This window comes from Paramormyrops kingsleyae, chromosome 8 (genome assembly GCF_048594095.1).
Source record: "Paramormyrops kingsleyae isolate MSU_618 chromosome 8, PKINGS_0.4, whole genome shotgun sequence".
Classification (NCBI taxonomy): domain Eukaryota; kingdom Metazoa; phylum Chordata; class Actinopteri; order Osteoglossiformes; family Mormyridae; genus Paramormyrops; species Paramormyrops kingsleyae.
In genome coordinates this window covers 4412501-4429620 of record NC_132804.1, presented here as the reverse complement: position 1 = coordinate 4429620, position 17120 = coordinate 4412501, and the positions used below count along the sequence as shown (strand labels likewise).

The 17120-nt window shown below is 40.4% G+C and overlaps 1 protein-coding gene across 1 annotated transcript in view; it reads right to left on the bottom strand.

The window, feature by feature from the left end:
- pik3cd (phosphatidylinositol-4,5-bisphosphate 3-kinase, catalytic subunit delta) overlaps positions 1–17120 on the bottom strand; it is a 34112-nt gene that overhangs the window by 15442 nt on the left and 1550 nt on the right. The window contains exons 2-13 of the mRNA XM_023830220.2: positions 16359–16527; positions 11297–11525; positions 10993–11216; positions 10690–10869; positions 9575–9730; positions 8731–8820; positions 7440–7661; positions 5896–5992; positions 4465–4595; positions 3223–3273; positions 2690–2857; positions 2361–2482 (exon numbers count right to left, since the gene is read on the bottom strand). Coding sequence (XP_023685988.1) covers positions 2361–2482; positions 2690–2857; positions 3223–3273; positions 4465–4595; positions 5896–5992; positions 7440–7661; positions 8731–8820; positions 9575–9730; positions 10690–10869; positions 10993–11216; positions 11297–11525; positions 16359–16496 — 1808 coding nt within the window. The 5' untranslated portion in view covers positions 16497–16527. The remainder of the gene's footprint in view (positions 1–2360; positions 2483–2689; positions 2858–3222; positions 3274–4464; positions 4596–5895; positions 5993–7439; positions 7662–8730; positions 8821–9574; positions 9731–10689; positions 10870–10992; positions 11217–11296; positions 11526–16358; positions 16528–17120) is intronic.

The following is a 17120-nucleotide window of genomic DNA, read 5'->3' as shown; positions in this document are numbered from 1 at the left end:
TGATGAATCTCGGTTTGAGGCCACTGCAGGCTCACTGAAACTGGACTTTTGAAGACTGAAAAAAGGGTGCCTGGTCTGATGAAATCTTGGTTTGAGGCCACGGCAGGCTCACTGAAACTGGACTTCTGAAGACTGCAAAAAGGGTGCCTGGTCTGATGAAATCTTGGTTTGAGGCCACGGCAGGCTCACTGAAACTGGACTTCTGAAGGCTGCAAAAAGGGTGTCTGGTCTGATGGAATCTTGGTTTGTGGCCACTGCAGGCTCACTGAAACTGGACTTCTGAAGGCTGCAAAAAGGGTGCCTGGTCTGATGAAATCTCGGTTTGAGGCCACTGCAGGCTCACTGAAACTGGACTTCTGAAGACTGCAAAAAGGGTGCCTGGTCTGATGAAATCTTGGTTTGAGGCCACGGCAGGCTCACTGAAACTGGACTTCTGAAGGCTGCAAAAAGGGTGTCTGGTCTGATGGAATCTTGGTTTGTGGCCACTGCAGGCTCACTGAAACTGGACTTCTGAAGGCTGCAAAAAGGGTGCCTGGTCTGATGAAATCTCGGTTTGAGGCCACTGCAGGCTCACTGAAACTGGACTTCTGAAGGCTGCAAAAAGGGTGCCTGGTCTGATGAAATCTCGGTTTGAGGCCACTGCAGGCTCACTGAAACTGGACTTCTGAAGGCTGCAAAAAGGGTGCCTGGTCTGATGAAATCTTGGTTTGTGGCCACTGCAGGCTCACTGAAACTGGACTTTTGAAGACTGAAAAAAGGGTGCCTGGTCTGATGGAATCTTGCTTTAAGGCCACTGCAGGCTCACTGAAACTGGACTTTTGAAGACTGAAAAAAGGGTGCCTGGTCTGATGGAATCTTGCTTTAAGGCCACTGCAGGCTCACTGAAACTGGACTTCTGAAGGCAGAAAAAAGGGCGCCTGGTCTGATGAATCTCGGTTTGAGGCCACTGCAGGCTCACTGAAATTGGACTTCTGAAGGCTGCAAAAAGGGTGCCTGGTCTGATGAAATCTCGGTTTGAGGCCACTGCAGGCTCACTGAAACTGGACTTCTGAAGGCTGCAAAAAGGGTGTCTGGTCTGATGGAATCTTGGTTTGTGGCCACTGCAGGCTCACTGAAACTGGACTTCTGAAGGCTGCAAAAAGGGTGCCTGGTCTGATGAAATCTTGGTTTGTGGCCACTGCAGGCTCACTGAAACTGGACTTTTGAAGACTGAAAAAAGGGTGCCTGGTCTGATGGAATCTTGCTTTAAGGCCACTGCAGGCTCACTGAAACTGGACTTCTGAAGGCAGAAAAAAGGGCGCCTGGTCTGATGAATCTCGGTTTGAGGCCACTGCAGGCTCACTGAAATTGGACTTCTGAAGACTGAAAAAAGGGCACTTGGTCTGATGAATCTCGGTTTGAGGCCACTGCAGGCTCACTGACACTGGACTTTTGAAGACTGAAAAAAGGGTGCCTGGTCTGATGGAATCTTGGTTTCTGCTGCGATATGTAGAGTGTAGGAATTTGGTGCTAAAAGCATGAATCTGTGGATCCATCCTGCCTTGTGTCACCAGTCCATGCCGGTGGTGATGTAATGATGTAGGGAATGTTTCCTCTGCACATTGGGCTCCCTAATACTAATCGAGTATTGTTTAAATGACACAGTATCTGAGTATTGTTTAAATGACACAGTATCTGAGTATTGTTTAAATGACACAGTATCTGAGTATTGTTTAAATGACTGAGTATTTTTGCTGACCATGTGCATCCCTTTATGGGCACCATTTACCCATCTTCTAATGGCTACTTCCAGCAGGCTAATGTGCCGTGCCACTAAACAGAAGTCATCTCAAGCTGCTTCCATTAACCTAACGATGAGTTCAGTGCACTTCAATGGCCTCCCCAATGAATCTGACAGGGGAAACAGGAGAATCGCCACACGGATGTGCAGCAGTCAAATCTGCAGCATGATGCATGAATATGGTGCAGACTCTCTAAGGCAGTGTTTCTCAACCCAGTCCTCAGCGAACCCCAGCCAGTCCACGTTTTTGCTCCCTCCCAGCTCCCAGCCAATCAGGAACACCGAATAGCTGGTACAGGTGCGTTGGGAGCTGGGAGGGAGCAAAAACGTGGACTGGCTGAGGTTCCCTGAGGACTGGGTTGAGAAACACTGCTCTAAGGGGTGTGCCCCGCACCTTGTTGAGTCCATGCCATGAAAAAATGGTCCCCACAGCGTCAAATTGACAGGTTTTTATCACATTGTGCGGACATTTGGTCCCCATAATGTAATGTATACCTGGACCCCACACACATATATATATATATATTCATGGTCATATAGCATAGCTGGAAACGTGTTTCATTTGAAGCGGCCTCCTTACCTGAGCCTTCTTAGACACCTTATTGTGAAGGAGCGGACATTGGGATCAGGGAAGCTGTAATCCAGGAGCTCCAAGGCATGCAGAGCTGGGAGTTCAGGCCACAGCTGCAGGAGACTGACCATCTAGGATGAAGTACACCAATTCATGTCAAATGTTACTATATTGTTTCGAAGGCAAGCAAAAGTGCTCAAATGTTACTCAAATGATCATTTAGTGATTTGAAAGAAATCAAAAGCACTGAAGAGAAAAGAAATCAAAATATAAAATAGGCACATTTCCAGATGTAAACATCAAGAAGTATCTGTTGAAGGTTGACGGCAGAAGTGCACCTGCGCTACATCTTCATGCTTGTTCCATTTGGTGATGAGGAGCAATTTGGACAAACTCTCTGGGTATTTCTCAAACATTTCATAGCGTAGCTTCCATAAAATCTCCTTGTCATCCTCAAAAAACTCAGTGTAGTTTTTATTTTCCACTATCTCCCTCAGTTTCATGTGCTGCAAACGTTCAGGTAACATTTATTCTGTACATTTATAAAACACGTCAGACAAAGCAACAGGTTTCTATATGCAGTATAAGGTAGTAAATTAATAACTTCATTCTAAAAGAGCTCTAATACACTATTTTTCTAATGATTACTATAAAAATTGCCATTGTTTTCTTTTTTAATTATTTTGCTTATGTTCTTGCCAAAGTTGCTATTATTGCAGTTATTGAAAGAATAATGATAATTAAAAAATTGATTAGCCTTTTATAAAGTTTTTACTTATAAAAGTTTGGCTGTAAAATCATATGGATATGGTATCATTTGTTTTGTTTCATGAGTGATCCATCCTTCATATATCAAACATAAATTGCTCACCTCCTCTTTCGTAGCTTCAGCTCTGTTTCCATTTATTCGGATGTCATAAGTCTGAAAGAGTATCAGAGAGCATTTCATGTATTGGGGGTTCATTTTAAATGTAATTATGTATACAGCGGTACCTCAGTTCTCAATCTCATTAGAACTCGAATTTCTTAAAAGTCGAACCAACCAGTTTGAAAAAAAAATACCTAGAGCTCGATCTGAATCTCAGAAGTCAAACCGTGAACGCCGAGCTAAGATAACTTGTACGCGCGGGGAAATTAGTCACGCGGCACATCTCTCAGCAGAAACAAAGGGTAAAGCTTCTGTCTCAGTCTCGCATTCTCTGTGATAGCATCGTGCATGTTTACACTGGCTGAATACATATATTTAGACAGTAAAAATACAGAACTCGAACTTTTTAGGATTCACTCTGGAGTTCTGAAATGATTAAGTTCAAGTTTCGAGGTACCACTGTATACTTCAAGCACATGTTATATTCAAATTGATACATTTTCTGTAAAATTACTTATTTTAATCAAGACTGTACATAAATTCAGTTTTTAATAGTAGATTTTCCAAATTACAATACAGCAATGGTGATAATGTCTGAGACCTGGTGGAAGACAGGACTGCTTTCTTTAAAAAAAACACTAAAATATTGCATTTAGTGGCTATTTTACATTGATCTTTGTTGTGGAATTTACTATGATATACGTGTATTTATGATGACAAAGCATGCATCTATCCCTCCATCCATCCATCCATCCATCCATTTTCTGTAAACCGCTAATCCTATTCAGGGTAAGCGGGGTCCAGAGCCTATCCTAGAGGCTACAGGCACAAGGCAGCAAAGCGAAAAGTATTTAAAACATGCAACCCTGCACACTCATAAACACCTTAAAATCACAGTAAGTACGGTGCCTTCTAAAGAATTGTGTTTGGTAATTGGTAAAATGCTTTGGTAATTTGTAATCAAGCATCACTGCATTCACCCATGACAAAGGACAATCCTGGTGTGGAAAAAATTATTTAAACATACTATGAGTCCATAATTCTGTGCATATTTCATAATCTTCCTACATAGTTTGTATTTTTTTTTCTGTGACTTGTATGTTCACAGGTACATTTAATGTATCTATTACCAGGCTGCAACAATGTTTCTTTATTACAACTTGCTTTGTCTATAACTATACATAAACATTTCCCGTAATAAACAGAAAAACGTGATGGCCATAATGGAAGTACGAAGCAGACTACCTTGCTAAGTGATGGATAGTAGATCGGATGCGGCCGGATATTTGGAAAGCGGATCAGAAGGCCTGCCGCGCTCTCAGTGTTGGGATTTATTTCCACAGTACCCATTGGGTTCAAAAGTTCACTTTTATCATCTGCAAATTTACAATAACAAGCCAGTTGGTTATTTCATTATTCACTTAGACTATTCATTCAGACAATACTGTTAAAGCAGCTGAAATAATGGAAGGGAACAAATGACCTGGCTGGTAAGAATCTTAATTGTCAGTTATTACTAACCTTACTGGGATATTGTAACTAAGTCAGAATACATGTTATATCCTCCTGAGACCCGACCTATTCATTTATGTCCATTGCAGCGGACATTGTATTTTTGCATTTATTTTTTCACTGATGTTGGGAAACGTATTTATTCTTGTTGTGCACTAAAGAGGACATGCTGTGAAATTAAAATAAGAATAAATTTGAAAAAATCTAAATTGTAAGATGTCTTATTTCCTCCAAAGACAAATAACCTACAATTGAAGGACACTTTTTTCCTTGGGTCTCAGGAGGATATATGTTGGTCAATAATTTGCTAAATATATCATGTAATAAAAATCTGATTTATAATAAAACCTGATTTTGCTTTAAACTTTATTTTTTAAAGTTTTGCTTTAAACTTTTTTTTTTTTTTTACAGCATTCCAAAAATATGCTATTCAAACACTGACGGAAAAAAAACGAACACACCTATTATAGTTGAAAGCACATAAATTGCAACTAAAATATTACAAATACTAATAACAAAACACTGAATACGTTTATTTATTGAAAAAGCATGGGAGAGAGCAGATGTAGAAAGTGCCGGTGTTTACTATTACTCACCAAAGCACACGCAGCGTTTTTCAGGAGAAAAACAGAGTGTGTGTATATTTAAGTGCACAGTTGGCACCATTGCGTTCCCACCCAGTGATCAAGGCTTTTAAAGTTATCATAATCTTTGGTGAGTACAGATAGCATGCAAGAACATGCAAGAACAACTAATACTGTATTCCATTTCAAGAAAGAATATTAATTTTTTAAATAATAATAGTAATCTGTCAGTGATGAACTGTGGCATTTGTGCATAGTTATGCTTCCATATTTTTCAGGAAGCAAGAAAACTGAAAGACACTCTCCCACATAAAGTCTAGGTCAGGGGTCTTATGCACCAAGCAAGGAGGTAGTTACATTAAATACCGTTTGTGTTTAACCATATATAAGTATAGCAACAACAGACAAAGATGAGCAAAATGTTTCTAAAATATTTTAAACTATTAAATAAAAAGTATATATTATACAAAAACAGTCAGTATCATAAAGACTATTATATTATACCATAATCTGCACAACTGGTCGTGTGCTCCATAGCTGACACAGAGTAGAGTTTGAGATGTTGGTCCAACAGACTTACCAGGCACCGAAGGCCACATAGACAGGTTATATTCTCCAGTCTTAAGCTGGTCTTTGTAATCAAACACCATTGTATTCACCCATGACAAAGGACAATCCTGGAAAGGAAAAAAAAATTATTTACATGCAAATTAATCTGTTATGTCCTATCAAATATATCATATCAAATACTTTTAATATCGTAATGATTTGAGCATTTTTTGTTATTTGATTTTGCTGTATTGCACATTGGGAAATAGTGCACTACAACACTATATGACAATACAGCATTAAGAGTAACTAATCCAAAAAGACTTACTATGAAGGGAAAATGTGGTACTATGGGTAATATGTATGCTATCAGTTAATTAGAACACAGTTTCTCAAAATATATTATTATCTGCCATAATCCTTGCAATTATCCCAGGAGGTTTACAAATATAAGAATTTCTAAAACAAATACATCTATTAATATCTATACACTATCCAAGTCATCTGATGGAAGTTTGAATAAGTGAAAGATAAAATCCCTACTTTTATCCAATATTTTTTATTCAGTCCTCCGTCTATCCTTTTCCCCGTTTCTGTATTATTCTGCCTTAATGATGTTGTAATGTAACAAAGCACAGCATGTAAAGCTTGGGGTAGCTATACTGTGAAAGGCGCTATATAAGAACCTGAATTGAAATTAATTCTACCCGCTTATCTTAGTATGGGTCAACTGGAGCCTGTCCCAGGCAGGGCTTACGGCTGGGGAACACCCTGGGGGGGGGGGGGGGGGGGGGGGGGCTTTATGGCCAATTTAGAAACAACCTACTAAGGTATTAAGTACAAGGAACCCACACAACATGGAGAAAAACATGTAATCTCCACATACGCAACACAGAGAGGGGGTTTTCGGAATAAAAAAGCTCACATCACACTTGAAAGATGGTACTGTTTGGTACTGACTGGTACCAGACATCACACAGACCAACATCCCTAATGTCTGCTCCTGGCTCTAACTGCTGGGCATACTGCACATTTGTTAAAAGCCTTTTAGACTCATATTTTTCCTAAACACCTGGTAGTGCTCGTCTGTTCTCACATTTTGCACTAGCAACACATATTGACACAAGGTTCAGCAGAAACACATATGAGACACGTAGAGAGAGAAAATTCTTAGTTCCGCTAACATGCCCCAAACTTCTCTGAATAGTACCATCTGCGGAAAAGAGAAGCACTTTTCATACTGTATAAATGGCAAAGTTTTACTGGGAAATAATAAATATTCATAAGCATGCTTCCTTAGCCATTATCTGTCATTCGTAATTAAACGGTGTCATCAACAAGCACACAAATACGTAAACAAAGACACACAACACAAAATGGTTAAGGAAAAAGAATATATTTCGGTGTATTGCTATTTTTAATTCCACTATCTGTCCTAAATGATTTAATAATGCAAAAAAATAAAATTAATTCCAGACCAATCTGAGAGAAATTAAAACTGGAAATCTATGACTTTGTATGTGACGTAAAACTGAGAGTGGTGTTTTTAAACTCATGAATGCTGTATTAACTCACAGCTTTCTTGTTCTTCTTCTTAGTGGATCGAGGCTTCTTGCTCTTCTCAGTCACAGCATATAGAGCGAAGCAGAGGCGGGCCATTCGCGGCAGGTCGCACACACTGATGTCGAACTCCAGCTTCTGGTCCCAGACTGGCTCTGAGCAGACGTTCACCTCGCTGCTGGTCATCACCTTGCAGAGCAGCTCGCTGCCGTGGAAGAGGCCAGCCTGCACCACCAGCTGAGGAGAAGAGAGATCAGTGTTACTACAATTATCATGACCGCCAAATTCAAATACATTATGTGCTCAGACATTAAAACTATTCTAAAATTATCAACAGAAACAGATACGTGAGTATATTTGGGCTATTGTAATTTGTGAGTCTGTTGTGCAAAGTTATAAGAATTGCAATTGTATTATAAGAATGGAAAATTTTTAAGTACCATACTTTATAAAGAATTATATAAAGTGCCATATTTTACTCACTGGGAATGGCTTTTTTGCTGTTAGGGGATAATCTGATTTTTGAGAGTCTGAATACAACAGCTCACACAGAAACAATTTTGTCTAGTTTTAATTTTCATTATGATCATTTCAAACTGATGTTTGTCAGTAACTGATTCTCCACAAAGCAATTAAATTGCCTCGTATCTATCCAGCAATTACAATAATACACAATAATAAAGATAATGCAGATCTTCATCAATCTGTTAGAAATAAAACTGAACAAACGTGAAGAATGAGACTTCAAATTGCTTGCAGCGGTGTGGTAGAAAACAAAAGAGGCAACCGATAGTGTGACAGATGTTGTATTTATGTTATGCTAATGGGATCATTGTGCGTGTGATATTTGTGCTGTGCTCAAATAATACACCAGCTACATAGGTATTATAACGTAATTAAAACATACAATAATTATGTAATTAGATATATTGGTAAAAAACTCTACTGACTTGGTCTTAATATTATGCGAACATAACTATCAATGAATTTCAGCTTTCACAGTCTTACCTCCAAGATAAACTTATTTTAATTCTTTCACTGAGTCTCTAAACCACAAAGACGTGGGTAGACAAACAAAGAATGAGCGCCAAAATTTAAGCATTTTTCTTAGAATTAAGACACCAGTACTAGGCGTGAAAGCCCAGTTCCTCTTCATTTCCTGTTATGTGCTGTTGGCTCAAACCACTGATGAATTATGGGAAATATGTGGTCAGTCACATAACCGTATTGTCTGACAATTTGTCTTCTCCCTTACCTCCTTACAAACAAACAATGTGATGTAGTACTTTACAAAAAGGAGATCTACCTTCATCCCTTCATCAGCATTAACTCGACTTCCTTGGACCAGGTGTAAGACAAAGGGATCCTGAATGGACCACAGGGAGGATGTGGTTTGCTGTTCAGAAACAAGAACAATTTCACCATTTTCCCCATAACTTTGTTCATTGAAAATAACTGTGTTGGGAAATCCTGTTTTTTTTTTTACTTTCTTTTAAAAAGTAATATTTAATCAGTAGGTATTTTTCGCAAAACAAAGATTTCTAACTATTTTTAATAACTGTGAGGTTAAAAATGCTTAATGGAAGTATTAAATTTTCTTTGGCAAACGTTCTCAAATTAAAATAAGCATTACGCATCACTAATACAGGCCTACTATTTACTAGTTTCACAAAGATCAGACAGCGTCAGAAATTCTTTTTGCACACTGTTATTATTTAAGTGGCTTTTTAAAAAATGTACTAACATTCCATTTCTAGTATTAAAAGTTACAAAAGACACGGTTGCTTAACCCTTAATATCTCTTATACCTCTTACCCAAAAACAACAGTGTAAAGGTACTTTCCGTTTCATAAGAAACAGCCCTAGCAAGCTGATCTCACTAGCTACTCTCATGTGGTATTCTGCTAGCTATTCTAAACGAACTACCTTGTACAACTGTCACTTTTCAATGTAAATTTCTGCAGAAAAAAACCAAGAACAAGAATTCATGTACAAATTCATCCCTATTTGCTTAATGAAAGAACAAGACAGGTAAAGCAAAAAACGTAGAAACTGTAGACAATATTATACACAGAAAATGGGCTACGCTAAAGAATTGAAAAGGTTTTTAAAATGTAATGATAACATGTTTCAATAAGTTAGCCTCTTACCTTCTTTAGTGGTAGTGGGGGGGGTTTCGTGGGGGGACGGTTTTTGGAAACCTGACTGTTCATGCCACCCTGCTCCTCTTGAAACTTGTTGATAGTGGAGTGATGGACCATGGTCAAGTGTGGAGTAAGACCAGTGCACAGGCAGTTAAAGATGTACTGGGAAGAAAGAGAATTCGATTGAAGAAAATTACCATTCAGAGATCTGGCATGAGGTCATAATCTCACATTTTAGGACCAAACTCAGGCTAATCGCTGGTGCCAGTGCAAATTCACAGCCAGTAAATGATAAAGATGGGGACAGGACATAAACATGAGCTGAAAATGCAAATTATGAATAAAATAAAGCCATCTCAGAGCAGCCCTATCCAGCATGGAACATGCAGTGTAGGGCAAGAAATATTATTCCTGTCGTCTCAGGGCTGCCGTCTAAGCACTAAATCATTGGGTAAAAGCATTGTCTCTCATGAAGACGATAAAGACGAAGCGGAGAGGAGTGCACAAGGTAGGTCCTGGTGACTCATTGCGAATTACCGACGAGATCCGAAACTGGCTGTGGTGCCAAATCAAAATAGAAAGCATTTACATACAGGAAGGGGAAGCGAAATTGAGGGCACAATGGAGGCACGGTTGTTGTTTTTAATTAGTACACAGTTAGCATTTTAACCACAATTAAGCATTAAATGTATAAACATCCAAAATTGGTTAAATGACCTCCGATTCGTATTCTTGTTTCCTCATCAAATAAAATGCATTTTCACCGCAAAACAGTATCAATTCAATCTCCAGTCATACAGGTATCAGTCCAACTCATCCTCTTAATATTAATCCCGTAAATTTTTCCAACATGGACAATAGCTTGGAAAGATCAGAGCTGATTCTGGCTAAACAAAAACCAGGCACCACTTTACAATACGGCCCCCTATTGCCACTTATAAATGGTAGTAACTCATTATTAAAAAAACATGATATAACTTGTTTATGATTGTTGATGAATGATTTACAAGACATTACAACCTATTTAATAACCAGATTATAAACACATTCATAAACCCTTTATGAGGGTAGTGTAATTGTAAAGTGAATGATTGGATTGCTTTTGTATGGGCTTCACTCACTTTAAATTGGCAGAGCGGGTAATTCCCGTAAATATAATCCCATCTGCCATTAACCTGTAAGGTGTAATCCTCTGGTTTCTCTTGCTTCATTGGCCGAAAGACGGTGGCCTTCTTTTTTAGTGCGTTCCGTATTAGGGTCAGTGGTACTTCTTGAGGTTCCACTTGTAGCGTGAAGCTTTCCTGAAGAGAGAAGTTAAAAATTACTAAACATTAAACGACATCATTTCATTACTTAAAAGTCACTTTCTAAGTCACATGATGCATTGAGTGTTGTCAGTCTGTACTGTATATTTAGGAACTTACATCACTAGCTTCAAATTTTACATTAACAATGATTTTTTTGATCCCTTGGGTTTTCAGGGTTCCACTCAAGGGACAAGGCTCAAGTTCACATGGAAAACTGTACTCCATCCATTTTTGCCAAGGCAGCCTCTGGCGATCCAGTGCCCGCTCCTCACAGAACGCCCTCATCTTTGTCCGAAACTCATGAACTTCTTGGTTTTTTAGGGAGTCAAACTCGTGAAGTCCTGAGGAGCACAATCACTATGATTTGCAACAAAACCATAAAGCTGTAATTCTAGCGTAATTGCAAAACTGATAAGCGGACCTTTGCCAATCAATAGGCTTATCTGAGACGTTATGAGCTTTTCTACTCGGTCGCCCTCTCGAGCCACGAGCCGTAGGATGGGCATCAAGGGCTGGACATCACAAAGGCGCCTCTGTTCGTCTTCCAGCTCCTCCTGCTCCGCCGTATGATTGATACAGGTGAACACATACGCATCTGGGTCACTCAGGGCATAGAAGAGAGGCTCCTTCTTTGCATTCTTCCATACAATCTGTATAACGCAAATCATGTAACAGGAATCAGAAGGACTACTCAAAGCACGCTACACTGCAATTACCTTTTGGATCCACACTTCCAGTTGTGGGTTTAATGTGAGTCATTGATGTTTTATGTTAATGGGACAGATGCCTGATATATATGTGCAGGGTATTCATTGTCTTTACACCATCTCTAGTGTTTCTCTTTCATTTTACTTCAGGTGTTAAAAGAAAGTACCTGCTGTTCTAAAATTGGATGTTATTCCTTTGAACATGAGACAATTGTACAACTGTAAAATATTGTAGCGCCCTCTCGCTAATTTCAGATGCCAAGACACAAAGACAGACCAAAGAACAACCAGACCCAATTAAAAGAACTAGAAAAAAAAGCTCAACCCCTTGAACAAGGAGATACACTGACCAGAAGGGACTTAATTACACTGATTGCAGGTGTGTTTCATTGCACTGCACTGATATTACATTAAACGTAGCGGACCCAATTCCGGTCCTGCAGGGCCAGTCTGTACCACAGTTTGCAGACCTCCTTGCTCAAACACACCTAGTTCAGCTCACCAGCTAATTGCCAGGTTTAGTAGGTGTGTTTGAGCAAGGAAGTCTGCAAGCTGTGGTGCAGCCCGGCCCTCTTTGGGGACCAAAATGGGGGAACCCTGCATTAAGGTCATATTGAGGTGAGTATAACCATGTGGAAGATCAAAGGTGTAGGTTTGGTCTCAGCATTGGTTGGTACCAATTCAGCCCCAAACCCCACGCCCCCCTAAACACACATGGTACTCCCCTAATATTGGTAGGGACACCTCCTTACTGTCCATACACAAACATACGCCCTTGGAGAACATAGATGCCTGCAAACTGAAACTGTTGAACCTGATTCTACACCAAATGTTACACTCAGTTATTGGTGCCTCCACCAAAGTGCTATTTAAATGATTTTCCATATAGAATCTTTCCAGATGGTTCCTAGATCATATTCAAATTAATGTCTAACATCCCTAGATCAGCACTCATGAAATGCACCCTAGATATTAATGTATATTGGGGCTCATTTGCTTGCTGCAACATCCACTTGAAACAGAGGTTCAGCCCCATTACAAATACATATAATGTAAATGTACTATATATAATATTTGCCCCTGTAAAATACAGTTAAGGTATACAGTTACCATGCTGCATTATCCATGCAATATGATCCCTCTAATACTAGCAGCTACCCAATTTTTAGGAATTTTGTGCATCATGTAACTGACAGCTTTGAATTTATACCTTCACTCTCTCTCTCTCTCTTTCAATCTCTCTCACACACACACCTTTTCTTACCCTGTGCTTGTAATCCCCTGCTTGTTACTCTCCATTTACTCTTATCTTATTGTCCCCATTCCTAAAGCTGCTTATTTGTTCAACAAAGAGTCACTAAATGACAAATTTAAACAAAAGAACAAACACACATTATAAACAGGAGAGTTTAAATGCAGTGGCCTCCACTAAAAATGGACCTCAGCTAACCTTGAAATTATACTCCAGACATGTGAGGGATCCCCCCTGAAATTATACTCCAGACATGTGAGGGATCCCCCCTGAAATTATACTCCAGACATGTGAGGGATCCCCCCTGACATTATACTACAGACATGCGAGTGATCCCCCCTGACATTATAATGCAGACCGTGTGAGCGATCCTCCCTGACATTATAATGCAGACCGTGTGAGGGATCCCCCCTGAAATTATAATGCAGACCGTGTGAGTGATCCCCCCTGACATTATAATGCAGACCGTGTGAGTGATCCCCCCTGACATTATAATCAAGCCCGTGTGAGCGATCCCCCTTGACATTATAATGCAGATCGTGTGAGGGATCCCCCCTGACATTATAATGCAGACCGTGTGAGTGATCCCCCCTGAAATTATAATGCAGACCGTGTGAGTGATCCCCCCTGAAATTATAATGCAGACCGTGTGAGTGATCCCCCCTGACATTATAATGCAGACCGTGTGAGCAATCCCCCCTGACATTATAATGCAGACCGTGTGAGCGATCCCCCCTGACATTATAATGCAGACCGTGTGAGTGATCCCCCCTGAAATTATAATGCAGACCGTGTGAGTGATCCCCCCTGACATTATACTACAGACATGTGAGTGATCCCCCCTGACATTATAATGCAGACTGTGTGAGCGATCCCCCCTGACATTATAATGCAGACCGTGTGAGTGATCCCCCCTGACATTATACTACAGACATGTGAGTGATCCCCCCTGACATTATAATGCAGACCGTGTGAGCGATCCCCTCTGACATTATAATGCAGACCGTGTGAGTGATCCCCCCTGAAATTATACTACAGACATGCGAGTGATCCCCCCCTGACATTATAATGCAGACCGTGTGAGCGATCCCCCCTGAAATTATAATGCAGACCGTGTGAGTGATCCCCCCTGACATTATACTACAGACATGTGAGTGATCCCCCCTGACATTATAATGCAGACCGTGTGAGTGATCCCCCCTGACATTATAATGCAGACCGTGTGAGTGATCCCCTCTGAAATTATAATGCAGACCGTGTGAGTGATCCCCCCTGACATTATACTCCAGACATGTGAGTGATCCCCCCTGACATTATACTACAGACATGTGAGTGATCCCCCCTGACATTATAATGCAGACCGTGTGAGCGATCCCCCCTGACATTATAATGCAGACCGTGTGAGCGATCCCCCCTGACATTATAATGCAGACCATGTGAGTGATCCCCCCTGACATTATAATGCAGACCGTGTGAGCGATCCCCCCTGAAATTATAATGCAGACCGTGTGAGCGATCCCCTCTGAAATTATAATGCAGACCGTGTGAGTGATCCCCCCTGACATTATACTACAGACATGTGAGTGATCCCCCCTGACATTATAATGCAGACCGTGTGAGCGATCCCCCCTGACATTATAATGCAGACCGTGTGAGTGATCCCCCCTGACATTATACTACAGACATGTGAGTGATCCCCCCTGACATTATAATGCAGACCGTGTGAGCGATCCCCCCTGACATTATAATGCAGACCGTGTGAGCGATCCCCCCTGACATTATAATGCAGACCGTGTGAGCGATCCCCCCTGAAATTATAATGCAGACCGTGTGAGTGATCCCCCCTGAAATTATAATGCAGACCGTGTGAGCGATCCCCCCTGAAATTATAATGCAGACCGTGTGAGCGATCCCCCCTGACATTATAATGCAGACCGTGTGAGCGATCCCCCCTGAAATGATAATGCAGACCGTGTGAGCGATCCCCCCTGAAATTATAATGCAGACCGTGTGAGCGATCCCCCCTGAAATTATAATGCAGACCGTGTGAGCGATCCCCCCTGAAATTATAATGCAGACCGTGTGAGCGATCCCCCCTGAAATTATAATGCAGACCGTGTGAGCGATCCCCCCTGAAATTATAATGCAGACCGTGTGAGGGATCCCCCCTGACATTATAATGCAGACCGTGTCAGTGATCCCCCCTGACATTATAATGCAGACCGTGTGAGCGATCCCCCCTGACATTATAATGCAGACCGTGTGAGCGATCCCCCATGAAATTATAATGCAGACCGTGTGAGCAATCCCCCCTGACATTATAATGCAGACCGTGTGAGCGATCCCCCCTGAAATTATAATGCAGACCGTGTGAGCGATCCCCCCTGACATTATAATGCAGACCGTGTGAGCGATCCCCCCTGAAATTATAATGCAGACCGTGTGAGCGATCCCCCCTGACATTATAATGCAGACCGTGTGAGCGATCCCCCCTGACATTATAATGCAGACCGTGTGAGCGATCCCCTCTGACATTATAATGCAGACCGTGTGAGTGATCCCCCCTGAAATTATAATGCAGACCGTGTGAGCGACCCCCCCTGAATTTTTTTTTTTAATTCTTAACATCAGAAACTCCCCCACTTCCCCCTTTTTGCCACATTTTATAATCAGGGCCTCCACTGTCACCCTCCCCTCTTTGGTCGACAAAGACACAATCTTAAAATTGTTAAACAGACAACAACTTCAACAACTTCAACTGCCAACAACTTCAACAACTTCAACTGCCAACAACTTCAATGGCCCAGTGCCTCAGACCATGTTAATGCCCCCTCTGTATAATATGGCACACAGGTTACCAAAGCTTTATCATCTAATGCTCCCAAAATGCTAGATCTTAAAATAGTTAAGCTTTTTTCATGATGACTTTCAACTAAATATCTCTACATTCAATAAACCTAAAAAATATGCCAATTTTTTTCTCCTTTATTATATATAACATGGCAATTGAATATTAATTATTTTTGTATACCACTGTTTCCAGTATCTGGACATTAATACAATCAACAAAACAATATGAACAAGAAAACATGTTCTGATTACTAAGCTGTGTCTTTAATGTGATTTAAGAGCTAATAGCTGATTTAGCGATTTAACCATTTAACCATTTAGCCATTCCTGCAAAGGGATTTCAGTCCAGGAAACTACTTATGACACAGTGTTCCACATTCCAAAAATAATTGTTTTTCTTATTGCTAAAAAATGAAATTATATTAAAACAATGATCTATGTTGATTAGCTTGAAAGCAGATGATGACTGAGGGAGCGTCTGTCCAACATTGCCAGCGTACAGAGAGGGTATTTAGTCATTTTGATATTATTATTTATTTATTAATATACAAGATTCACATAAAATTAAAATTCTCTTTTAATTTCTTTGAAATAACAGTCAAATTGCACTTTTAGGGCCCAGTATTCAACATGCTTTCTGTACAATTTGTCAGAACAGTAGCCAAAATTATTACCTTCTTGATGGTCCGGATGGTGTCATTACGCGACACAGCAAAGTTCAGGTAAATCCCTGTTGGGAGCAGGAAATCCATGTCCACTTGCTGGCCTCCATCCTCCCAAATGCCTTGCAAACCATAGACCCCAGGGGGCATTTTGGTGCCCACTCATTTACAGCCAAGTTAGCTGGATGCACAAGAAATAGGAAAAACAGCCACGTTAATAAAATGCTACATGAATCTTGTTGAATGTTGCAAAAATGTTGAATATTGCAAAAAATTCATTCCACAATATATATCAGGCATCTGTCCCCGAACAATCAGAAAAGAGTTGCGTTAAGAATACCAGCTTTTTGACTGGGCACAGCAAGAACTCAAACAGCCACTGCTCATCACCATGAAATCATCATAAAACCTCATCCCGTGAAAGAAACATGTTCCGTATTCTGGCCACAACCACAGTTTGCTATTACAAAAATCTAATTTGTTGCAGGAATGACAGGCATGCCATGTTTAACAGCTTTGCTTTATTAAAATTACATTTATCAACTGATACATTGGATATTGTTTTGTGTTACTTCACATTCGTGTTTTGGTAGGAATCTACTTCAGGCATTGCTTTGGTTAGTAGTCAAATAAGCTTTGTCATGCTTTGTCACTTTTAGAAGGAATTAAACTTGGCAGTCAGCAATTTCATTAGGACCTTCCAGTAAAATCAACCCTTTATCAAACCCCTGAGATATTGTAAAAAAAAGAATTAAGCATGCTTTGGACAAGTTT